Below are 27,520 nucleotides of genomic sequence, written 5' to 3'. Positions count from 1 at the left end.
CAATTAAAAGTAAGTTTTAAAGAATGTTTCAAAAGAAATACACAATACAACTAATATAGTTTGTGTTCTTTTAATAAACACACTTGCATAGTTATATTACAATTTTGTAAAAATAAAAACAGATTATCTCATGCCAAGCGTGCCCAGCATTTGCACAATCTCAATACCTTTAATACTATAATTTTCAAGACACACAAAATAAAATTTTAAGGCAAAAACAGCACTTTGCAACAATTTAATAATTTATTACATTACAGTAGCATCACAGCAGCATTCAATAATGCCACTTTAGGCAAAAGTCTTTCAGTATTTCCATTATAGATTCTGTTTACAAGAATTCATAAACTGGTAAAAGTCATTTTAAGAAAACCTGGCAAATAAAGCTTTGGACTGGAATTGGCATTTCTTTCTCTACTTTTCCTTCCCCCAGTTTCTTTCTTTTAAACTACAGTATTTATATTTTAAAATGTTTTATTTCAAAACATTTAAATATCAGTTACATTTTTAATAGTTATATTATTTTAAAATGACTCTTTAAGATAAAGTTTTAGAGAAACTATATTATGGATAGGGCTGATTTACATTCTCAAATTTTCTAAAAATCAGCTTTGGTTTTAGAACTGATTTTTTTCATTTCTGGAAAACCTAAAAGGTTTAATCAAATAATTTAAAAGTGATTATCATATATTGCAATCTTTAAACAGGTATTTTGATTCTTTACCTCCTACAGAAATTCAAATTTATTCAGTTGAACTCACATTTTAAAATTCTATGTTTCTGATGATTCTAACCTTCTAATGTTGCCTTCTAAGCAAGTTGAAAGCTGACTTATACTGAATGAGGAAGAGAACAAATACTTGGCTGAATGAGGTATTGCAAAAGACAGCATGCACTTTTAAGAAAGACTTAAGTTATTATGTCATATGATTTCCATTCTTTTTATCTTTTTCTTAAATATATGACAAAATACCTACACAAAGAGTGGTATTTCAGTTAATATAGTAAATTTATTTTCCAGACTGACATTCAGCTTAAATACGCCAGTATATGATTTAATCCATAGGTACCTGATGAACATATTATTTTCAGGTTGGTTACAGATGCTAAACGCTGTCTGAAGGTCATTCCTAGTAATTTATATTTATCAGTGTAAAAGTGAAGTGATTTGAACTATAAAAATACGTTTGAAATAATTCATCAATGTATTAGATAAACTCAGTTTCAGAATTATGAAGAAAAAACCTTAGACCAAATAATGTGGCTAATTAACAGTGGTATGATTTCTACCCCGAGGGTTTAAAAATGGATTTATTAAAGTAACTGTCTTTGAACTCAAAAGAATGCAAAAGCAGCAAGTTCAGAAAATAAAAGGCAAGAACAGGTAATTAATACAATTTGGGAGAGTCAGTTGAATTCACAAGGACCCAGTCTTTGCACTCTTTCAGTAAATGCAGGCAAATCTGTTATTCTATCTGTAAAATGAAATTATTGCTTTCCTATTAATGTCATATTTATAAAAGTATCATGAGGATGCCAAATGCTAAAAATAGAGGTGGTCTAGTAACTAGAAATTGCCACCCTAGGGAGCACACATACTTATCTCCCTACATCCTAATGATGTGATGTATTTTGGAACACAGACATTAGAACTTTATGAAGTTTTAACTGTTGATTCTTTCCCAAGCATCATAAAGTTATGATTTAGGCAATGTATGACTGAAATAATTCATTCATAATGTATAGGCACATTAACATAAATATTGCACAAAATATGCCTCTAACTGAAACTGAGAGGTACAAAAACATATTTCACTCTTTGTAAATAACTTTGTGAGGAAATATGACTCTGTGATTGTATATACACTTTTCCTGATACTTTGACATTCACAAACAGTAGATTGCACTGCAGTTTGTAAACATTTTAAGTTGCATAAAATTCTCCTTGATTTTCAAATATAGTATAATACTGTCTACTAAAACTCCTTTTTGTATCAACTAAGTACTCTCACATATATTATAATAATGTTTGTTATTATTTTTTAAAGTGTTTTCCATTCCAGGAAAAGAAGTAAATTCTTATGTCAAAGTAGCCAATATGGTTGAAGAACAGGTATTAGAGAAGTCTGACGGTAAAATCAATCTTAGAGCCTCAAAGAAGCTCCATGAACACAGAGGAATGCCAGGTATTACACAGCTTTCCTTCACTCTAATTCATTCTTGACTAGAGCCCGCATGTCTGTTTTGGGGACATTTAAACTCTTAAAGGATTTCTTATGATATTTACTAAATACATTAAGAAGAATGTCAACCAGTGCCCCTTTGTATACTGGGACATGTAGTCACCTGATTAAAACAGGTAACAATGAACTCTGACTTTAAAATGGATTAAGATATAAATGCTCTAAGCTAGGAAAGGTTTTTCCCATCTCACAGTCAATGATGGGAGCCTTTCATTCCTCAAAAATAATCCCTTTATAGGTCATCGAAAAAGAATACACACGCTGCAGCACATGATGCAGTACCTTCATTAGCCCAGAGCACATAAAGATCCTAAGCGAACTACCATAGGACAGTGCTCATTCTTGGGACTGGAACAAATGAAACACTGCACATACCTGCGAGAGCAGGCCACTTTCCTCTTCTGTGAGATTTAAAAAGCTCCCCCAAAATGTTGTTATTCCCATCCCAAATACACAGAAAACAGGGCATGGCTGTTTCCAGTTATTGGCCTTTAAACAAATCTAAATGTCAGTACTCGTAGTGGCATATTACAAAGTAATAAACAGTGCACACTTGAGGGCAAACCACATATTGAGCTAATTAAGAGCTCACTGTGATTAGGATTAGATCAAACATAATAGCAGAACATAAGCAAATTTTATCTGAATTCTGTAAATGAATACACATGTTGCAATAACATTAAAAAAGCATGGCAGCCTATTCCAAACCAGTAAGAATAGTTTGTGCAAATAGTGGGTCTTTGTGTGTTTGAACTCCCACCACATAAGGGCAAACTCAATATGCATGCTAATGACCTACAATTATCAAATTAAAAAAGAAGAAAAATGCTAAAGATGCCAGAGTGAACAGCAGGGAAAGCCACACAAAGACCCACTATCCTTTAACTTTTTACAAATAAATTTAAACTGTAAGTTAGAAACACAAAAAAATAATCACAAGTGGCTCTAACATTCAAACGAAGTAAACGAATTGTGTAGGAGATATTTGATCAGGGCTGCCTGCCCTGCCTCCACGCTAGAGTGAAACTTGGATAGTGGGTCTCTGGGGTGCTTTCACAACTGGAAGACAACATTGGGTCCTAAAAAAAGAAAATGAGGAATAAAATGAACATAATGCAAATTAGGTGGGTGAGATAAAATTTGACTAGTAACAACATGCAACATCAACTAAACAAATTTGAACTGTTAAAATTCTCTATCTTAAAAAAAGTTCTAATTATGTAACAAAATGAAAAATAATACTTATAAGGGCCAAAGAAACACAAATGGTAATCTATAATTTAACTAGCTTTCATTGACTATTACAAGAACTACAAACAGGTGATTCATCTATAAAAAGCTGGGTAGGTACAACAAGGATCTCGTATCTATTCCTGACTTTAAGGATTAAGCATTTTCTGAACCATATCCTATTAAAATTATAGGTTTATATAAACAATGTGAGTTCATAGCTACCAACACAATTAACATTAATCTTCATCTTCTTTGAAAAAGCAATTATGATTCTTCAATTTCTGATAAATAGTTACTTCAAGTAAACAAAATCGGTACGCCTCACTTTCCTAGATAATTTAAACAGTTGTTTTATAGAAACAATAAATCATCTCAGAGGAATCTCTTTAGAAATTATCCTTAGAATTACAGAATTGAGAGCCCTTTTATTCCAGGATAGATGACAAGCCTTTAGCCATTCATTTAGGCAAAACAATCAAAGTATTCAGTTTTTAGATCTGATTAAACTAAAAAAACCCCACATATACCCACCAGAAACAAGGTAATAGGTAAGTTACTGGTAATAACTTTATAACAAAGAGAAATTCGAAACTACTCTTATTTTATAAAATAACCTCTTGAACATTTTGTTTTCCCAGCTGTCAGTATGTAAAATGACCAAGAAAATGATGAGTTCCTCCTTGCATCCCCAACATTTGCCCTTCCAGCAAACGATTAGTACTTATCCTTCATGTACCAGCTCAAATATCTTCTGTTGTATCTTTCACAACATGCCTTCTTTCTCCCCAAAGATTTAGGGGGTCTTTTTCCAAAACATATTTGTATAAACATTCATTGCAGCAATTGTTATATTTATCTGAATGTTGTTCCCCACTAACCTCTAAAGCTACTTCAGAGAATGGATTGTCTTGTCTTGTTTGTATTCCCAGTACTCCTAGTCAGTACAGAGTAGACACTCAAGTAATACCAAATGATGAATTTCTTAAATGAACAGTGGGAAGAATGTTAACTTAAAATCCAAAACCCCCTAAAAGAGTAAAACCTGAAGCACATAGGAGCTATAAAATCATTGCGTAGGTCAATAATGACCGAAAGACGATTATTCTTTTTCTTCTTATTTTAATCTTTCAATATTTCCTTGTTTGTTTTGAGACAGGGTCTCACTCTGTTACCCAGGCTGGAGTACAGTGGCATGACCATGGCTCACTGCAGCCTCCCACCTCAGCCTCCCAGGCTGCTGGGACTATAGGGATATGCCACCACACTCAGCAAATTTTAAAATTTTTTCTGTAGAGATGAGGTCTCCCTATATTGACGATCAGTCTTCCTGCCTCGGCCTCCCAAAGTGTTGGGATTATAGGTGTGCGCCACTGTGCCCAGCCCTGCTATTTCCATGTTTTATTTCAGGGAGGGCTTGCATTACAATTGGTTGTCTTCTAGAGGCATGCTGTCTAATACAGGAGCCACAGGCCACAAGTGGCTATTTAGCTTAAAATTAAAGTTAAATTAAATTAAAAATTGAGTTTCTCAGTCGTATTAGCCACACTCCAAATAATCAAAAGTGACTAGTGGCCGCTGTATTGGAGAGTGGAGATATAGACTGTTTTCTGTATTGCATAAAATTCTACTGGATAGTGCTGTTTAGATTGGGTATCTCTCTCAACTACAGGCAGACTAAGGCTCTGCCAGTTCCACCTATACTAAAATAGCAGACGAAGCATTTTCTGGGCAAAAGTAATTTGCATGACAAATGTGTCCTTGAATAATAACTAACAGATGATATCAATCTATTTTCTGTATCATTAGTGTATTAAACATTTACTGACAACCAGAAACTATGCTGCTTCTTTTTGGAATAAAAAATTGTCACTCAATTAAATCTCTGGGAAAGTTACTTTTCTAGGAGACTGTTATTGCCTTGAGGTAGATTTCTCTAAGAGTAATTTTTAAATTATCTGCAGAGGGGAAACTGAAAGGACCTTCATAAAATAGGCGGGGGAAAGGTATAAGACCTGGGGCCATGGTCCTGTCCTTCCTTTCAAACAGCTTTTATCTGTTCTTTATATTCCCTATTCTATGAGGCTTAATTGGAAAAAGTGTTTCAAACCACAACAACATATTCGGAAAACCATCACTTTAGATCATAGATGCTATAGAAGCCAAATGTACTGACACACCGGCATGCCTTCAGGGATCACTAGCCAAAGATCTTCCAAACCCAGTAGGTCTGAAAAGTCTTTTCCATTCTCAACACCAAGAAAGATGCCACAGCTAGTTAGATAAACTGGTTTCTAATTAATCATTGTGAACTGCCAAACCATCAGCAGAGCTTAAAAATGATCATTTATTAGGCAACCCAAGTTACAATTTTCTTTATCACTTCTGAAACCCTCCAATATTTTTGGGAATATTCAAATCACAAAAAACTGGATTCCTCCCATCTCCAAGTTGGGAAACTTAGTTGCTTTATGTAAAGGGAAGGTTTCTCCCAGGGTCAGAACTATCTTTATAAGCTCTAAAGTGAGAATGCACAAAATTATAGATATGGTATAAATTCATAATCCTTATACTGAATCATAAGTGTATCTGAGTTTTGTTTGGGTTACCTTTTACATATTCTCAGCAACTGAATTTAAATGAAAGGCTAAGTATTTTAAATTTCATAAGAGATATATCATGAGATATTTTCAAAATAAAACTAAAAATCAAAAGAGTGGGAAAAAGTGACAATCATTTCATAAAGGTAAAAAGTTATTTCCAAGTACTATTCATTCCCTAATTTATTACTAATGCTATATTTACTGTCAACCAAAAGAACGGCTAGATAAATACAGAGAGATAATTTTATATAGTACCAAACTTCACACTTCGAGATCTGGACCCTTGTTCTGAAAATAATGAAATAGACCTTGATTGATACATCCCTTGTGGAAAAAGGTGACTATCTAAAGAATCACCTGACAAGAATTTTGCAACAGTCAAATATTTAATTTTTAATTTTCTTCCAACATGGATGATATGTAAACAGCGAGAAATAAATGAGAAGGTTAGAAATGTAATGGCTTCTGTACACTAAAAGAGTAATTTTGAATAGGTGAATAGGGTAATTGCTGGCTACTTTTTTTTTTTTTTTTTTTTCTCTTGAGACAGGGTTTCACCTTGTTGCCCAGGCTGGAGTGCAGTGTGTGTGATCATGACTTACTGCAGTCTTAACCTCCCGGGTTCAAGAGATCTCCCACCTCAGCCTCCCAAGTAGCTGAAACTACAAGCACATGCCACCACACCCAGCTAATTTTGCTATTTTTTGTCGAGATGGGGTTTCGCCATGTTGCCCAGGCTAGTCTCCAATTCCTGGGCTTAAGGGATCTTGCGTGCCTTGGCCTCCCAAAGTGCTGGGATTATGGGTGTGGGCCATTGCGCCCAGCCACTAGTTACTTTTTATTAAACCAAAAAAGAACATGGGACACTGAAAAAGAGGATGATAGTAAAAAGAAGCTGCAGTATAGATGGCAGTCATACCAAAGAACTCATAGGAAAAATTATATACTCTCAGATTAAGTCTAATACGAAAGTCTGGAGCTAGCAAGTATTTAAAATAAAGCTGTATAACTTCTGACCTTGTAAAAAGTTTCCTTTTGTTTCTTCTCACTTTAAACACTAATCTACATTTGCTGTGAGTGCTGAGTTTAAGATCTAATCCAGAAAAGGAATAAATGCAGTGCTGTATATTAAAATTTCACACTAGGTGAGAGAAAAATAATTTAATATTACTCACACTGTTGACTTGGATCTGAGTCTGTCGTCATCTTAACGTAGTTTGAAGGAAAGAGACCAGTCACCCCGTTGATCTCTCCTTGCCACCAATCAGGATCATCTTTGTTCATAACATTAATGAGTTGTCCCTTGGAGAAACTGAGCTCATCTTCATTATTTGCTACATAGTCATACATAGCAATCACCTGACATACTATCACAAGAATAACAAAATAACACATTAAACAAATTAATTATTCCTGCAAGGGTCAATCATTTGTAATCTCCCTAGGATTTAAATTATTTTAATATTAAATATTAAAATTAGGCTAAAATTTCCCTTGAACTGCTCTTTCTCACCCTCCTTCCCCTATTCCTGGTCTTACAAAAACAAGAATTTCCCAACTGCAGTTAACAATCCAAGTGAAGTACTTCACTTTAAGTATGATGGTGTAACAATTTCACATTGAAAGATTTCAAAGAGTCGAAGTGGTTCAAGTATCAGTGAATAAGCTGGCTGTTCCTACACTGAACTTTTCAGAAAGGAAATTCTCAGTGGCATGTCACTTTTAAGCAGACATAAGGAAAGAACACATTTTTAATGTTTTCCAAAGAGTGAGCTAATCTAAGAAGTTGCTGAGTTTTAACAAACTCCTCTAAAATGAAATACAAATTAACCCACTTCCATACCAGGATGAAAGGCAGGTGTGGCTCTTTCACTACTTGGACCCAAAAGTTTAACATGACTGGCAGGAAACCATCCTTTCTGTCGCTTTTTTCCTCTGGCCTAAAAATTAGCAAAAGAAATACACAATTGAAAGATGAGATTAAAAACAATCATTGAGACATAACTTAAAAATTAGAAAAACCATAAATGTGTAGTAAATAATTTAATTTTGCCTAAAGAGAGGTCTGGTCTTTGCCCTCAGCTCCTGGAAAGTAATCTCTAAATCCTTGGACTATCCTGACTGGTCAGAGTGTCTTAGTTTACCTGTGGGTGCTGGGTCATGCCAAATCTAACAATGTGATATATGGTGGGTGCTTTGGGTCATGCAGTATCAGCTCTACCTTGGTAGGGGATGGAGACTGAGTTCAGAAAAGCGGGCAATCAACTGTATCTATGTGAGGAACCCCAGTCAAAACTCTGCACACCAAGGCTTTGCTGACTGGCAATACTCTGTGTGTATTGTCACACATCATTGCCAGGAGGAGTTAATACTGTTCATGACTCCGCCAGGAGAGGACAACCGGAAGCTCTGTTTTTGGAACTCTACTGCACTCTGCCCCATGTGTCTCTTCCCTTGGCTGACTTTAATCTGTATCCTTTCATTGCAATAAACTGCAACATGAGTGTAATAGCTGTAGTGAGTTCTGTAAAGTCCTTCTAGTGACTTACAGAACTTGAGAGTAGTCTTGAAGACCCCCAAACTTGGAATTGGTTTCAAATATGAGCATGATCTTGGGGGCCTCGAACTCAGCATTAGCCTTTCAAGTAAACATTAAACAACTGGAAGACACACTAAAACATGCATCTCAAACTACTGCTGAAAACAGCATCTGAAGAAGTCTATGTGGAGGTCTTTCAGGCTCAGAGTTCTCGGCATATTTCACAAAAATATTTATATTCTAAAAAGACATTTCTAGAGTTCTCCTAACCCTTAAAATGGTGCAGCCGACTACAAATACTTCTTGGAGCTTTGTTAATCATTAATCAGGAGGTCAGAAGTAAAATTTGTAAAGAGTCATGTTTCCCACTTAGTTCGGTCCATCTTCAAAGTAAATCAGAAGGTGGAATTTCAGGGGGTTATTCAAGAAGGTATTAAATTTGAACCCCCATTTTTCTTTAGGAATCCTAAGACTCCTGATTTGCAAGAATGAAGCTATGTTTATCCTCCATATTACAATTATATATCACTCATATAAAAATATAGCTATTATATCTCGTCATCTTTTAATCCCTAAAATGCTTTTTAGTTTTAACTAGTAAGGAAATAATAGAAGTGAGAGAAGAACCCTTTTCCTGTATCAAAACATATGCAATAACCATCTATTAACGTTTTAGGGGGAAAAAAAAGGTTCATCTATGTCTGTATTGTCTTTAATTGCACTGCTGTTTCAAAAACCTAAGACCACTAGCAGACAGCCCAATTAGTAGTATTTTCTCAGCACACCATCTAGATTATGTCTTTCTCCTAGAGGCTATACTGCAAGCCTGGGACTATCCCAGGGAAAGATGATGCTGTTTCTTTAAGAACATGATCTGTGAATTATAAAGGAATGCATTATTGGAAAACAATTATGTCTTTGGAGAAAATTATTCCTTAAATTGTTACTTACAACATCAACTCAACTGTGCTAAAAATGTACACACAAGAGACTAAAGGAAATATAATGCAGTAAAATACTGATATTGATTACCTCTAAGTGGAATGATTATGGGTGATCTAAAAATTTTTATTAATTTTATCTTTTTTATGGAGCATGCAGTACTTTTATAATAAAATTTATAGATGCTATTTAAAGAATATTACCTGTAACTCTCCTTGCCACCACCCACTTGTATTTTTCTTTAGAATTAATATTAACTGTCCTGGTGCAAGGCTAAGTTGTTCAGAACCAGAAGCAACATATGCTGAAGTTACCTGAGCAATCTCTGAAAAGACAAAGAAGAAACTATGAATTCAAGATTGCGACAGAGCAAACACGTTAGTAATTTTTTAAGATCACTACTATACGTACCAGGTTTTTTATTTGATGCTCCAGACTTGCTAGCACTCCCAAAACTCTACAAGGAAAAGATACCGTGTTGTTTTATTATTTCCAACAATCCAGATGTAAAAGTATAAAGGTTAATGGGAATTAGAGATTTCAAATTCCCAGGATTCTTTTCTCTTTAAATGAAGATGAAAATGACAATGAGCCTCATGCAGTATTAACAAATAAGTGAAAAATCCAACACTTATGAGGAGATCTGGTCTGCTAATGTAATACATTATATACGAGTGGCTGTCATCGTCAACCACTGACTCAACAGGAAGAGCTCGTTTTCTGAAACCTAAATATTAAACATGACCCTCCAGGCCAAATGCACTCCATTTATCAATGGCGTTAGCACCAATGCCCACTATGCACAACATATGTGTCCTGGATATGTCAAGGTATATGTTATTTTGCTCCTGCTTTCTCTAAGGGATCCTGACTTATCTATGGATCTTGATGAACAGGAGACAATGTTTTTATTTTTATTTATTTTACCATGCTCCCCCCAAACTGACCGAATCTGACCTAAGAACAAAAAATCCCTATCCTGTGTAGCAACTATTACTTCTGTTTCACTTTAAAGGATAAACTGGCCCAACCACATTTCCTCTTTATAGGAATTTGAACAACAAAAGGGATGGGATTAAAAAGAATTTTGTTCTGTTAGTGAACATAGCTGCAGTACAAGTATTAAGCAGAGTGGATGGTAGTTAAAAGCTAACATTTTCTGAGTACTGTATAACAGACACTGCTCTAAGAGGTTCCATATATTCTGCTATTTAATTTTCACAATAACACTATTAAGTAATTATGATTATCCCCATTTTACAGAGAAGGAAACTGAGGCACAGAAAGGTACAGTAACTTGTCCAAGGTCACCCAGGCTCTAGGTGTTACAGCTAAGAGTCAACCCAGGCAGTCTGATTCTACTATACCAATGGCTCTCAGCATGTGGTTTGTAGAACCTGGAAATAGTCCTTGAGCCTCTTTCAGGGGTCTGTGGTATAAAAACTATCTTCATAAAAATACTAAGACATTATTTGTCTTCTTCACTGTGTTGACATTTACAGTGGTGGGTAAAATCATTGGTGCTTTAGTGTGAATCATGGCAGTGGCACCAAATGACACTGAAGTATGGTAGTGTTCTTCACCGCCATGCACTCACAGTAAAACAAAGCCAGTTTCACTTAACAATGTCTTTAATGAAACAGCAAAAATTTTATTAAATCTTAATCTTCAAGTCCATACCTTTTAAAAGTTCTGTGTGACTAAACAGAAGTGTGCCTAAAACATTTGTGCTGCATACTAAAGTATGACGGTTGTCTTAAGGAAAGTATTTGTGTGACTAAATTGTCCACTCAACTAGGTTTTTCATGGAACAACATTTTTACTTCAAAGAACCAACAGAAAAACTATTTAGACTTGGGATTTAGCGAACATTTTCTTAAAAATGAAGTAAGCCTGTCCCTTCAAGGAAAACAGCTGGCAGGATTTTTTGCCAATGATAAAATTCAAGATTTCCAGGGAAAATTAAAATTTTAGAAAATTTGTACCTACCACTATGAGTCTGACAGTTTCCTAGTATTGAAAAACTTTTCTGATGAGTGGTGGTATTAACACATACGATTTTTCAGATACTGTGTAATGAAATGTGTCCACACAGGGAATATCTGCATAACTCAGTGATTCAATATTTTCCAAATAAACAACAAATAATGTTATCACATCACGCACGGGTAAAAGATCCACTCAACATGCAAAACAGACTAGTGAATTTTAATGTAACAGTAAGAACTGTTCACCGATAGGGCTTCAGATTCCATGTTGCAACTAACCTATAACGATTCAGCATTTGTCAAGTTTTAGTGTGGTAGAATAAAAAAGAACATTGGTAGATATCTGCAAATGCTATTAAAATACTTCTTCATTTTCTCTCATGTATGTGTGAGGATGAATTTTTTTATACTTCAACCAAAAAAAAAAATGTCACAGACTGAATACAGAAACAGACATGAGAAAGTAGCTGACTTAATTAAGTCAGACTAAAGAGATTTGCAAAAATATAAAACAGCCTGTAATCCCAGCACTTTGGGAGGCCAAGGCAGGTGGATCACTGGAGGTCAGGAGTTCAAGACCAGCCTGGCCAATATGGTGAAACCCCATCTCTACTGAAAATACAAAAATTAGCTGGGTGTGGTGGCTCATGCCTGTAATCCCAGCACTTTGGGAGGCTGAGGCAGGCAGATCACTTGAGGTTGGGAGTTCAAGACCAGCCTGACCAACATGGTAAAACCCTGCCTCCACTAAAAATACAAAAATTAGCCAGGCATGGTAGCGGATGGCTGTAATCCCAGCTATTCAAGGGACTAAGGCACGAGAATTGCTTGAACCTGGGAGGCGGAGCTGTAGTGAGCCGAGATCCAGCTTGGGCAACAGAGCTAGACTCCATCTCAAAAAAAAAATAATAATAAAATATATATACATATATGTGTGTGTGTGTGTATATACACACACACACACACACACACACATACATATGTATGTATATGTATATATACGTGTGTGTGTCTTGCTAAACTTTGTTTTCATGATAAATACGGCTGTTTTTCATAAAAGCACGTTATTTATGTTACCATGTAATGGATTTAATTATTGTTATTTTAAAATGAATAAATATATAATTTCGCTTTTCAAATTTCTGATATGGTAAATATCATTAGCTATACTGAACATACTTTTAAAAAGCCTATGGGGTTCCTCAATAATTTTTAAGACTGTAAAGTTCCTGAAACCAAAAAGAGAACTTCTGCACTATACCATACTGGTGGTGGATGAAATGAGGCAGGAGCTCATGTAAGCTGAGTCACATTAATGTTACAGTCTTAAAGTGAAAATTGGCGAACTACTTCAAGGTGGTCCTTTTTGTGTTTCTCTGAATCCAGATCTACTTCCTAGCAGTTATCATGAAGCTCAACCCTACCCTACAACTCTTGTTCTTAGAATTTCATGAAATCTTGCCCCCTTTATCTAACTGGAGCCATATAATAAACCCTATTTTACCGGAGCTACTGTGAACAGTTTCTTTGTAACCAAAGCAACCTGATCAAAACCATAAACATGATCTCTAAGTATAAATCTTGATTAACAAGAATGGGTTGATTTTATTTTTAATACCAAAATAATTTAAGTATAAACCTGATTAACCAGAATGGGTTGATTTTAATACCAAAATACCTCTTGATCCTTTGGTTTGACATAGTTTGATGGAAAAATTCCACTTCTATCTCCAATACTTCCTGTCCACCACTCTCCATCTTTCTGGGTCACCAATATTTCTTCACCTTCTGTGAAAGTCAAATCTCCAGGTTCCACACTTGAATATGGATAAAGTGCAATATATTCTGTAGGGAACAAAGCAAAAAGAAGTAGATTCTGGTTTTAAGATTACAGAAGTGAAAAAGAAATTAGGTTATTCTCCAAGACATTGTATAAGTTTACTGTAAAAGATCTTGTGCCTTCAGGAAACCTAACATAAAAAGATCTAAAGGTAGAAAAAGGAACGAAGCAATTATTTAATAATTCCTTAGAAAAAGTTATTTGACTTAACATAAAACTTTAGAGTTTCTTTTATTCCCAATTGTTTATTTTTTTATCACAAAGAATTACCCAAAACTACAAACAGATAATAGTATCTCTATAGATAAATACACTGAGGCTTAGTGATATTAAGTCACTCAGTTATTTAGATAATGGAGTCAAGATAGGAAAATATATTTTTTAACTTTTTTATACCAGAAATAGTTTAATCTGCTATATTATTTTCTCTTTAATTCTTTTAAGTACACAGTTATGGAAACACTCAATACCCAGAAGACAGCAGCACTAGAAGCCAAGTTCCATCCTGATGACCCAGCTCCTAGCACAGTGCTTGACTTGGAGTAGATGCTCGATAAATATTTGTTAACAAATGACCTCGAGGGAAATATCTAAATTTTTATATCGCCTTTGATTTTTGTTTCTGTGATTGTCACTGCTTAGAAGAAACAGTTGGTGACTTGGTTTTCTAAGTCTTTTTCTTTCTTTCTAGTTTTATTTATATTTGGCCAACATGGAATTTGATCTTAGTATCATAAGCTGGAGACGATGAGAAACACCACCTACAACCTATTTACTATTCGCATTCCCAGTATTACTCAATTAATTTAACAAAATTCAAAGTGATTACAAGGTTTAGGTACGCTGCAATAAAAGTCGGGTCCTTTCCAACATGCTCCTCACTACTTTCCTAGGCTCAGCTCAGGGCACTCATTCCACAGTACACCTATGATCCAGCTTCACTGGTGACATGACGTTCCCCCGTTCCTTGGCTCATGCCATTCCCTCTGTCTAGAAGTGCATTCTCATCCTTTGTCACTCTGCTAGATCCTACTCATTGTTTAGGATGATGCAACACTGCCATCTCTGTGGATTCGTATGTCCTACTCTAAATTGGTTTTGTTCGCTCATTAAAGAATTTATCACAACTGTATGCTCCATTCTATTGTGAGCACTTTGGAAACTTTTATTCATCCTTGTATTTTCCAGGCTCTAGCATAGAATCTTCAACGTAACAGATCCTGAATAAATTGTTTAACATTAAACTGATATTTTTAGCAAAACATAAAATGTACCTCAACTATTCAACTAACTTTATAATGGACTTATACATTTCATTTATAAATTTATGTAACTATTAAATAAAAATATCATCTGAAATTAGGGTAATCTTTCATTTTTCAACACATTAACAAAATCAAAATAATTTACTAATCAAACAACCCAAAGGGATATAGAAAAAAATTCTTTGCAATACTTATGATAAAGTATACCTTGGTCCTCCTTAATGATTCATATGGTACATTGTAATTAAAATGTATAAGCAATGAAATATATTGAAATTTCCTTACCTCCTAAACATCTATAATCAATAATTGCAACACTTTTTATTTATGATGTTATTCATCAAACCAGTCTATGCTGAATTTTCATAGCACTGCCTTTCTAAAGTGCCAAGTATTTTCACCCATATTTTTTCTATATTCTCAATATTCATGTGAAATAGATAGGGGCAGGTTTTCCTAATCTCACTTTAATACTGCAGACACAGAAATGGGGAGAATATGCAACTATGTGAAGAACAGCAACTATGTGAAGTCAGGTAGTTAGTCAAGAGCTAAATTGATTACCATCTAATTTACAAATTGCCAAAAGCTTACCTTCTCCAACTGAATAGGCTGCCGAGGTAGGTTTCTTATTTACAGCTGCATACAAAGCTTCTGGTCTACCAAATATATAAACAAACAAACAAACAAACAAACAAATACAAGCAAAAATAAGAAAGGTGATTTGATGCACAGCAGGTTTTAGTAGTGCATTTTTTAGGGCTTTCTCAAATTAAATATAGTCTTAGTACACAGAACTGGGAAGACTTATACACAACATCCTGCAGGATTAAGAACAGCCTAATTATAAACTTCTACATTTTTAAATATATTTTTAAAATTTCAATATGATTTATAAATAGTTTTTCAAATGTGAGATATTTCGCCTTTCTAAAGAAACTTAAAAGACACCCACAAATTGTTAAGTGGTACACATATAGGGCTTAGTTTAGTGTAGGAAAAAACAAAGGAAATATATACATTTTATTATTTGTTTAGAATGCACTACATTAAAAAAATAAAAATAATAAAACTTTGTTTTTATTATCTCAGAACAGCTATAACATTAATTTCCATTTTAACCCAGGAATCTGTTTTCAAAAATCTAGAAGACTGTCCTGTTTAACTAGACACCTGTGGGATGCACCAGGGCTCCCCAGGACCTGTGAGTAAATTACACAGTGAGGCAGTTTTTAAATAAACAGAAGGGGAACCTTATTACAACTACTGGTCACAACTGAATGGACTGACTTGTTTAATGCTAAATTCTCCATTACTGCAGGTTTTCAAGTTATATGCCTTATCTGTTAGAAAACACTAGTAACTGAATGCAAAGTTAGAAGAAATGCCCTCTAAAACACTGAAACAATCTGTTTTTGCTTAAGTTTTCTTCTCTGTAAATGTTATGGACATAAAATAAGACAATTTCTATAAAGGAATTGTCTATAAAGGGCCTAGCACAGTGCATGCATACAAATGCCAGCTATATATGGTTGTTGTTATTGTTATTATATTCTTCTAAATCCAAAATTCGGCCAGGTGTGGTGGCTAACACCTGTAATCCCAGCACTTTGGGAGACCGAGGCGGGCAGATCAACTGAGGTCAGGAGTTTGAGACCAGCCTGGCCAACATGGCAAAACCTTGTCTCTACTAAAATACAAAAATTAGCCCGGTGTGGTGGTGCATTCCTGTAATCCCAGTTACCTGGGAGGTTGAAGCAGGAGAATCGCTTGAACACAGGAGGTAGAAGTTGCAGTGAGCTGAGATTGTGCCACTGCATTCCAGACTGGGCTACAGAGTGAGACTCTGTCTTGAAAAATAAATAAAAAGGGCTGGGCATGGTGGCTCACGCCTGTAATCCTAGCACTTTGGGAGGCCAAGGCAGACAGATCACCTGAGGTCAGGAGTTCGAGACCAGCCTGGCCAACGTAGTGAAACCCTGTCTCTACAAAAAATACAAAAATTAGGCTCATGCCTGTAATCCCAGCACTTTGGGAGGCCAAGGCGGGCAGATCACCTGAGGTTGGGAGTTTGAGACCAGCCTGACCAACATGGAGAAACCCCGTCTCTGCTAAAAATACAAAAAAATTTAGCCGGGTGTGGTTGCACATGCCAGTAATCCCAGCTACTCAGGAGGCTGAGGCAGGAGAATCGCTTGAACCCGGGAGGTGGAGGTTGTGGTGAGCTGAGATCGGGCCATTGCACTCCAGCCTGGGCAACGAAAGCGAAATTCCATCTCAAAAAAAAACAAAAACAAAAAAAACAAAAATTAGCCAGGCATGGTGGTGGATGCCTGTAATCCCAGCTACTTGGGAGGCTGAGGCAGGAGAATTGCTTAAACCCAGGAGGTGGAGGTTGCAGTGAGCCATGATCGCGCCACTGCGCTCCAGCCTGGCCAAAAGAGCGAGACTCCATCTCAAAATCAATCAATCAATCAATCCAAAATTCCATGTCAGGCTGAAAAGCAAATTTTTAGAAACAGCACTACCTTCCAGAAACATAGAAACTCAGCAGTGAAAGGGTCTTTAAAGATTATTTGGCTTAACCTTTTCATTCAGTCAATTAGAAAACTGAAGATTAAGTAGGTTATTCCTTACAGCCTGGCAAAAATAGGAGAGCCAAAACTCAAGCCTCTTGATTGCTAAAGACCAGCATCTTTTCATGAAATCAGACTGCTTTTCTACCAACTTCCATATAAAACACAAGAGACAGTTACCCATAGCTATATTATAGTACTTATTTCCTTGTATTATTATATTCGACAACTTGACTCCCTACAGAGTAGGAAATAAAGGTCAGAGACCTATCTAGTTTTTAGCTTTTTTCATTTGAAAATTCATTCAATTGTTCATTCATTCACGCCTCTCTTCATTCACTCAGCTAATATGATTGAGCAGCTACTATGCATTAGGATTAGAACAGGCATGAAGAAACTGAAAAATGAACAAATAAATAAAAAGACATGCATCCCAGCCTCATGGAGCTTATGATCTAATAAGGGACATTGGTTTAAAAAAATCAGTAACTATAATGCAGAGTGCTATAAGCAATAAGAGAAGTTATATTCAGGGAATCTTGGAGACTCAGAAATGGGAATGCCCCAATTTGGCAAACAGGAGGCCCTCAGTAAAGAGTTACTTAAATATTGACAATTTATAGTAAACAGGGGAGAAATGGTTGAAAGAAAATGAAAAGTAACTTTTCTAACTGATTTATGGTACAAAGAAGTGGCCAGGTGAGGTGGCTCACACCTGTAATTCCAGCACTTTGGGAGGTGGAGGCAGGAAGATCGCTTGAGCCCAGGAGTTTGAGAACAGCCTGGGGTAACACAGCAAAACCCCACCTCTACAAATAATTTAAAAATAAGCCAGGCATGGTAGCGTGCACCTGTGGTCCCAGCTACCCGGGAAGCTGAGGTGGGAGGATCGCTTAAGGCTGGGTGGTCGAGGCTGCAGTGAGCCATGATCCACCACTGCACTCTAGCCTAGGCAACAGAGTGAGACCCTGTCTCAAAAACAAAAAAAGCAACAGATCTATAATTTTGAGTAGCTTGAAAATTTTATGAAATCTGAAATAACTAGAATAAAAGATATTCTAAACTGAAACAAATACCTGAGGTATGCTTTTTTCATCCTAAGAATTACCTTTCTTTTTTCTTTTTTTTTTTTGATATGGAGTATCACTCTGTCACCCAGGCTAGAGTGCAATGGCGTCATCTTGGCTCACTGCAACCTCTGCCTCCTGGGCTCAAGAGATTCTCCTGCCTTAGCCTCCCAAGTAGCTGGGACTACAGGCATGTACCACCATGCCCGGCTAATTTTTGTATTTTTTGTAGAGACAGGGTTTCACCACGTCACCCAGGCTGGTCTCAAACCCCTGGGCTCAAGTGATCTGCCTGCCTTGGCTTCCCAAAATGCTGGGATTACAGGTGTGAGCCACCACGGCCGGCCAGAATTACCTTTCTGATATTCAAACTCAAGTATAAAATTGTTATTTTATTATACACTCAATCAGACCATGGCTGACTCATTAGTGAAAATACCAACATCCACATCTCATGAAAACACATAAAGATGCTTACTCTTCCCGTTTTACTTCACTCCCAGGAATGATCTTGACATAAGATTTGGGAAACCATCCTCTTCCTCCATGCACCTCCCCAAACCACCAATTTTCTTGCTGCTCCAAGACAGTAATAATGTCATGTTTTGAGAAGTTCAAGTGGTTATCTTTCTTTGCAGTCCAGGAACAAAGGGCCTGTGCTTTTAAGTTTTCTACCACTTGTCCCTATGAATACAAAACCACCAAAAATTTTTAAAAGGCAATGGTAACTATGATTTCTGTTTCTGTGTATATAACATACTTACTGTTCAAACAGCAGACCAGTTTTGTGTCGTGGTGACTTAAGATAACCTTAGTCTACTAACTGACTTTAAATTATACATGATAGACAACTATGTGACTAGCCTTCTGTTAAGACAGACTGAAAACCCACCATTCAAAGAAACCTCATCACATCACTGGTAGAGAAGGTAAATAATGTGTACTCAAGAAATGTATTCACACATCCATGAAATATATATCATGGAACTAATGAAAAAGGAATGTTACTGTAAATCTTTTTTCTCTTCCAGCTTGCAATGTAATTCTGTTTACTCCACTAGGGAAGGAAATTGGCATGCTTGGCTCCCTCTGTTTCTCTGCTTTTCTCTTAACTTCCTCCTATTCTATTCTATTCATTCTTCTTTCTTTTCCTCCTCTCTCAAAGGAAGGAGTGTTTTGTTCCGTTAATAAGGCTAAACTCTTCACTTATTCTCCAAGTCTTCTATTATACCCTTTCATTTTCTAAAAATATTTAAGTCCTTCTCTTCAATCTACTTCTCTACTTGCTTCTACTTCTGAATTCCTTAAATAATAGTCTTAAACTTTTTTTCCAATTTCACTCCTTGATCACTTCTAATTTAGGTTCAGCACTCATCACACTACTGAACCTCTTCCAGACAAGGTTATTAATAATAACATCAAAGCCAAATGCTTCCTCCAAACCCTTATTCCTCTTGATCTCTAAACAGCTAACATCAAGGCTTGTAGTTCCTGAAGCTGACTCTCTGGTGATTGATGGCTCCTCTTTTGTCCAACCCTTTTCCCTTACTGTTCCACAGGACTTCCCTAAATACTCTTAATTATGTCTATGACTTCTCAAACCTATATTTTCAGTGTAATTTTATCTCCTGATCTCCAGACTTGTATATCAAACTGCCTACTGGGTGTTTCTACCAAGCTGTCCCTAATACACATAGCTTAAACTTAGCATGGCTGAAACATAATCATTTTTAGAACCTACCAAACCCATTCCTCCTGCACTGTCTACCAAAGACAAGGATACTACTATCCTTTTGGTTGCTCACGCTAAAGACTGAAGAATTATCTTTAACTCCTATTTCTTCCTCACTCTCCACATTCAATGGATTATCTATTTAATATCATTTCCTAATAATCTTCTAAATCTATCTCCTCTTTCTTATATCTTAATTACCATAGCACTTGTTCAAACCATCATCTCTTGTTATTTAGCTATTGTAATATCCTTCCTTAACTGGTTGTTTTCTTCTGCTAATCCAGACTTTATGTTAGTGCCAGAATTATCTTTCTAAAACATACACAATAACTCCACTCTTAAAAATCCTCAGGGACTTTCCACTGCCAAGTTGCCTAGCACGGTATTAAATGCTTCCCAAATAAACCTCAACCTCTCTCTCCAACTTCGCTTAACCCTTTCTCCATGAATCCTGTATTCCAGCCGTATTATTAACAATGCTTGTTTCCTGCAAATATCTTGTGTTAACATGCCTCGGTGACTTTCCCCAAATTGTTCTTTCATGGGAATAACTTTCCTTCTTTGTTGGGTGAAATCTTATCTTTGAAGACCCTACTCAAATACCTTGCCCTTTGTGAAGGCTGCTCCAATTCTCACCAATTGAGTAAGATGATCTCTTCTATATATACCCCCTACAGACCTTGTAGATATCTTTAATACAGCATTTCTCATGCTTTACAGTTATTTATATGTCTGTCATGTTCATTAGATTATGATCTACTGAATGGTGAGTTTCTGGTTTTTAAAAATTTTTTTAGAGACAGGGTACTCTATTGCCCAGGCTGGAGTACAGTGATATGATCATAATTAATTGTGCCTCAAACTCCTGGTCTTAAGTGATCCTCCCACCTCAACCTCCCAAGTAGCTAGTACTACAGGCACATGCCACTATGCCCAGCTAATTTTTAAATTTTTTGTAGAGATGGGGTCTTGCTATATTGCCCAGGTTGATCTTGAACTCCTGGCCTCACGCAATCCTCCCATCTTGGACTCCCAAAGAGCTGGGATTATAGGCACTGAGTCACTGTGCCTGGTGTCAATGTCAGGTATTTTTTGACTTAATTTATCCTTAAATTTCTAGCACATAATAAAATGCCTGGAACCTATGGCCATGGCATTTTTTGAGTGAAGGTGAAATCTGGAGGACTTTGGACTTTATTCTGATGAAGTCTGCAATTTTAAAAAATAATGTTAATGTAACCCTATTGCAATAGTTATATCTAAATCAGAGGCTAAATATATGTTAAAAAGTTCTAACGTTCCCAAATAACTTTAAGAAAAAAAACAAAACCCGTCAAGCCCAAGTCTCTCATCTTCTTATTATAATAACTACAAATCAAGAACAATATATCATGAGATTTGTAAAGATAACATTTTGAGCTTAGAAACCTTAGCTGCTAGCAACTTGATATTATGGAAAAGAATTGTTGAGAAACCTAGGCCGGGCGCAGTGGCTCACGCCTGTAATCCCACTTTGGGAGGCCAAGGCAGGTGGATCACCTGAGGTCAGGAGTTCGAGACCAGCCTGGCTAACATGGTGAAACCCCGTCTCTACTAAAAATACAAAAATTAGGCATGGTGGCAGGCGCCTGTAATCCCAGCTACTCAGGAGGCTGAGTCAGGAGAATCTCTTCAACCAGGGAGCCGGAGGTTGCAGTGAGCCGAGACTGCACCATTGCACTCCAGCCTGGGCAACAGAGTGAGGCTCCGTCTCAAAAAAAAAAAAAAAAAAATTGTTGAGAAACCTCTAAGTAATAGTCATTTCTTCAACTTCACATCACATGTGAATAAGAAAGAAACTGAATGCTACAAACTCTGGTTAAATGAGTGAATGGTCCTTTGTATATAATTTTCATTCTATTTTAATCAGGAGCAAATTCAAAGAATAAAGCCCACAAAAATAACAGACAACATACCTGTCCATGAATAGGTGACACAGATCCAGGGGACACAGTTCGAGTGAAGGCTGATTTTTTCTGCCATGATGTATTTACAGTTAGGTTTGAAAAAGATACGTTTTGATAATCAGTCACTGATGCTGGTTGATTTGAAGAAAGTGGTCTGCAAATATAACACTTTGATATAAGTATACTTATTTGTTTAGAACTTAATGAAGTACTACCAATTTATCAACTTACATATTATATACACTGTGCTTACACACAATTTGTGGGAAAAGAAATAATTATTAACAAACTACTGACCCATGTTTTCACTTACTAAATTTCAGTATTAAATCTGGAACAAAAAGTAGTCTTGAAGAGTACAACCCGGATTACACTATGATGAAGTAGTAGGCTGACACCATTATATATTAGGTATTTACACATTTGCAGATCTATATAAACTTTACTGTTAGCTAAAAACTTACTCAGAGGAAGTTGAGGTAGCAGATAAAGAAACTGTAGGAGGAAGTAAGGCCTTCTTTGGAGATACAGCTTTTTCATTTTCACTTGATGGCATTTTTTCTACATAATTGCATGGAAACCAGCCAAAATTTCCTTGAAAACTACCATAAAGCCAACCAGGTTCTCCTACGGTTTTTTCATCAACCTACGGAAATAAAAAGAAGGATTAACAGTGCTTAGAAATTCACACATTTACAATGGAAAGAGATGAAAACTATTGTATAGTATTCTCATTTTCAGAATTAAGCCCATCTAACTAAACAGCTAAGGCATTTTCTACAAATTAACAGCTACTATTTCCAGTGACTGGCAAGTTGTCTTTTTAATTTTAATTTTATCCAAGTTACATGAAAATATTTTACAAAGACAAATAGCATTATATATGGCTAATGAGGGAAAACAATCCTCCCCTATCTCATGGCTCCTTATGCCCTGATTTTCACTCCTGACCTGCCATTCTTCCTGGTTTCTTCTATATCACCATTTATATTTCTGAATAACATATTTATACTGCTTTTTCTTGAATTTTTTCAATTTTAGACATTACTGGCTTTTGGCTATGGGAAATGAAGATTGACCTCTCTTTCACTGTAGCCTCTTACTCTACCAATACTGTTATAGCTTAATCTTTATTTAAATTTATTTAATGTTTATAATATTATGAGTATGTTTAAATATTTCACATCTGAGTCATGCAGCATGCTGCTGATTAAATTTCCTTTTTTGTAAACTTTTTATTCTCCTATAATCATTACTTTTTTTGTTTTTGGCTTACTTTTTTCTGTTCCTGTTACACAGTTTTTTTGAACTCTCTAACAGAACAATAAGATCTTCTCTGAATACTATTTTCCAACTGGTAAACATGTCAGGTGATTTATCAATTTCATTGCTTCTCCCAGACATTTTCATCCTACAGTGTGACATCCTCCATCCTCACAGTGTTTCTCCCTCTGCTTCTTGGTCCTTGTTCCTTAAACACTGAGGACAGCCTCAAGTTTCATCACTGGCTTTCTTTCCTCATTCTATACCCTTCCGGAATAAGCCCACTTACTCCTATAGTTTGATCAGTCCTCTGTGCAATAATGAATCCAAAAGCTATGATCTCAGTGCTGACTTCTTCCCGAAGCAATATGCCTATACTTTCAACTACTTGCAAGATATCTTCAAGTGGATGTCCCATGGGAACTTCCAAGTCAAGTTTAAAACTGAACTTTTCTCCTCCATCCCCTCCTTCTCCTAAATTCCTCTATTATTCACACCACCAAAAATTTAGTCATTCTAAATAAAAAATCTTTGGCTCTTACCTCTTTTACACTTCCACATCCAAACTACTGAATTTGTCATTAAAGACTCTTCTAATTTGTCAACCCACCCTCACTGCCCTACTTCAGGCTTTTTTTCATTTCACACTTAAGATTATTATGATTTTTACTCATCCTTCAAGATTCTAACTTCCCCCAACCCAAGCCAGAGTTATTTCATACATAACTGTCATAATTAGCATTATATACATTATATATGCATAATGACACTTAATTATGTAGCTAATACATAAGTATATGTACTTACTACAGATAAATTATTTATATGTAAATAATGACTTATTTACATATCTCTCTTCCATTTGTTCGTGAGCTTTATTGACCCCCACTGTCTAGCATAGTAGAAATCACTTAACTCACTGAATAAATGAATATGGGAGTTGTGTCTCTGTTCTCCAATCCATTTTCCATACCTTTCTAAAACACAGACTTGACAGTGTTATATATCTATTAAAATCATGTTGAATCCATTCATATTTTTAAAAACTGCTTTCTCAGATATCATTAATATAAATTTCATGTTTAAGGTGTTAAATTTGATGTTTTGACATATGTATATACCTGTGAAAAATCACCACAATCAAGATAGCCAACACTTCCATCACCCCCAAAAGTTTCCTCTTGTTCCACCATAAGTCCTCCAGCTTGCCCCTCCCCATGACCTTCCCTGCCATCTCTACAAAAACACTGGCCTGTTTTCTGTCCTATATATTAGTTTACATTTTCTAAAATTGTATATAAATAAAATCATACTATATGTATCCTTTTTGTCTGCCTTTTTCCACTCAAGGCATCCACACAGTAAGAACAGTTTGTTCTTTTTTTATTGCTAAGTAATATTATATCATATGAATATACCACAATTTGTTTATCCTTTCAAATGTTGGTAGACATTAAAGTTTTTTCTAGTTTTTGGCTATTACAAATAAAGCTGCTATGAACATTTGTCTTCATACGGACATATGTTTTCAATTCTCTTGTGTAAATACCTAAGAGTGGAATGGCTGAGTCACATGGTAGGTACATGTTTTAACTTTTTTGTTTTTAACAATGGCTTATGGAGATATAATTCACATTCCACATAATCCTTCCATTTACAGTACACAATTAAATGCATTTTAGAATATTCAAAGAGTTACAGAATCATTACCACAATAACTTACAGAACTGTTTTCCTCAAAAAGAAACACTAGGCTGGGCACGGTGGCTCATGCCTGTAATCTCAGCACTTTGGAAGGCCGAAGGGGGGCAGATCACCTGAGGTCGGGAGTTTGAGACCAGTCTGACCAACATGGAAAAACCCTGTCTCTACTAAAAATACAAAATTAGTCAGGCACGGTGGCGCATGCCTGTGGTCCCAGCTACTCGGGAGGTGGAGGCAGGAGAATCGCTTGAACCAGGAAGGAGGTTGCAGTGAGCCAAGATCACGCCATTGCACTCCAGCCTGGGCAACAAGAGCGAAACTCTGTCTCAAAAAAAAAAAAAGAAAGAAAGAAACACTATTTATTAGATTCTTTGTCATAGCTAAGAAACTGAAAAACTTTGAGTAACCCAAAGTTGTTAAGATTTTCTCTGTTTTCTTCTAGAAATTCTACAGTTACAGGTTCACATTTGACATCATATTTTACCTATTTTGAGTTAATCTGTGTATATGTTGCAAGGAACAAATTGAAATTCATTTTTTTGCATATGAATATCCATTGTTCCAAATACCATTTGCTGAAAAGACTGTTCTTTTTCCACTGAGTTGCTTTTGCACCTCTGTCGAAAATCTGTTGTTTATACATACACACACACACACACACACACACACACAAACACACGTAGCATGAATCTATTTACCTACTCTGTTCCATTGATCTATTTTCCTGTCTAGATGCTAATATCACAACTGTTTTGACTGCTGTAACTTTTACAATAAGCCTTAAATTCAGGTACTAAAAGATTTCCAACTTTGTTCCCTTTTCAAAGTTCTTTTGCTTTTGAATCATCTCGTCATTTGCTACAAAAACAAAAACAAACAAACAAAAAAACAAAGCCTGCTGAGATTTTTGTTGTTGTTGTTGTTGTAGAGATGAGGTCTTGCTTTGCTGCCCAGGTTGATCTTGAACTCCTGGTCTCACGCAATCTTCCCATTTTGGTCTCCCAAAGTGTTAGGGTTACAGATGTGGATCACACACAGCACCTGGCTGCCTGTTAAAGTTTTGATGTAAATTGCTTTGAGTCTGTGTAAGAATTTGAGAAGAACAGACTTCTTATCTTTCTCTAAAAAATTTGTTTCCACAGGACTTAAGAGAAGAATTGACTTCTTATCAATACTGAATCTTCCAATCCATGAACACTATATATCTTTCCATTTATTTCGGACTTCAATTTTTCTCAATAAAACTTTGTAACTTTCAATAAACAGGTCTTGCAAATCTTTTATCAGTTTTATCTGTATTTCATATTTTTATGCAATTGTAAATGGTATTTTAAATTTCAATTTCTGAATAGTCATCGTTTCTATACAGAACTACAACTGATTTTGTTATATTGATCTTGTATTCTGCAACCTTGCTAAACTCATTTAAATAGTTCTAGTAGCTTAATAGATTCTATGGGACTTTTTATATAGATTATCATGTCTTCTGCAAATCAATACAGTCTGTCTTCTCTTTTTCCAATCTTGATGCCTTTTACTCTATGGTAAGCCACTTTAGACCCATTAGGATTTTTCTCCTAGCAGATGTTGTCTCTCTAGTTTAAAGCTCTTAAAAGTTCAAACTTCTTAGTGTAGAATTTGAATACTCTGAAATTACAATTTCTTTGTCAGGTTTCAACTTACCTTTCTAGCTTCATCTCTTACCATTTGTTCGATATTCTAGGCAAATAGTTATATGACATTCTTTAAAAACACCTGGCACATGCAAGCCTCAATGTTTTTATTTAAGGTATTCTCTTCTGCCCAGAATATTACATGGTTTAGAGGAAATACTACAGACTTGAGAGTTAAAAGAACCACATTTCGGTCTTAGCCATGCTACCTGGTTATCCTTCGTTAAGATAATGAATGCTATCTTGTGTGCTTTGTCATCTACAAATTTGGAGGGAAATACCTGTGCTGCCCTCCTCTAGGGTATCTTTCAGAATTAAATTGAGTATATTTATGAAGGCGCTTTGGAAACTGTAAAGCACTAAGCAAATATAAGGCATAATCCTTCAAGGCCTTCCTCCATCCTATCCTTGGGAAAAATGTTCCCCAATTCTATTTGGTTGTTTTTCCTTCATTCTCTGGGTTCCCACAGTACTTACTCATATAAATTAGTATTGAAATTTATCATGTTATATTTTGTACAGTAATACACATTTTTTTTTCCTAGACTGTGGTCTCCTTATTCATTTTTGTATGTCACCAGAGGCACATGGTTACAAACTCAACAAATGTTAACTTGAATGGATTATTCTAAATTTGATTAACAACAGACTTAAAGCTTAATTAGTAATAAATGGATTATTAGGGCAACTTCATTTATGTTTATGGTAAATAATTCTCATTTTAATGTTATATGTCTGGCTATTTATTACATCATGAATGAAATATTTAGAAAACTCCTAAACCAGAGCTGCTATGGCTAAACTGTATGATGTCACAGTAATATAACTCCCATAAAATGGTGTTCTAAAATAGTTACAATGAAAGGAAACACTTATGAAATATTATCCTGTAAATCTAGTTTAAGACTA

General features: G+C 35.7%; 1 protein-coding gene across 12 annotated transcripts in view; it reads right to left on the bottom strand.

Annotated features, from left to right (window-relative positions):
- Positions 1 to 27,520, bottom strand: part of ITSN2 (intersectin 2) — a 154,970-nt gene that overhangs the window by 35,976 nt on the left and 91,474 nt on the right. For 9 of the 12 annotated variants that reach the window (XM_003827025.6, XM_008952389.5, XM_003827024.7 and 6 more), the window contains 9 exons: positions 22,436 to 22,617; positions 21,981 to 22,125; positions 18,769 to 18,974; positions 15,242 to 15,306; positions 13,221 to 13,387; positions 9,966 to 10,011; positions 9,758 to 9,879; positions 7,917 to 8,013; positions 7,249 to 7,440 (listed from right to left, as the gene is read on the bottom strand). In XM_003827025.6, coding sequence (XP_003827073.3) covers positions 7,249 to 7,440; positions 7,917 to 8,013; positions 9,758 to 9,879; positions 9,966 to 10,011; positions 13,221 to 13,387; positions 15,242 to 15,306; positions 18,769 to 18,974; positions 21,981 to 22,125; positions 22,436 to 22,617 — 1,222 coding nt within the window. Of the gene's footprint in view, positions 1 to 54; positions 3,320 to 7,248; positions 7,441 to 7,916; positions 8,014 to 9,757; positions 9,880 to 9,965; positions 10,012 to 13,220; positions 13,388 to 15,241; positions 15,307 to 18,768; positions 18,975 to 21,980; positions 22,126 to 22,435; positions 22,618 to 27,520 lie in introns of those variants that run through there. The other 3 variants (XM_057301331.2, XM_057301332.2, XM_024927766.4) reach the window with 1 other exon arrangement.

This window comes from Pan paniscus, chromosome 12, assembly GCF_029289425.2.
Source record: "Pan paniscus chromosome 12, NHGRI_mPanPan1-v2.0_pri, whole genome shotgun sequence".
NCBI classification, from domain to species: domain Eukaryota; kingdom Metazoa; phylum Chordata; class Mammalia; order Primates; family Hominidae; genus Pan; species Pan paniscus.
Note: the sequence above shows the minus strand (reverse complement) of the source record. Positions and strands in the feature narration are given on the sequence as shown.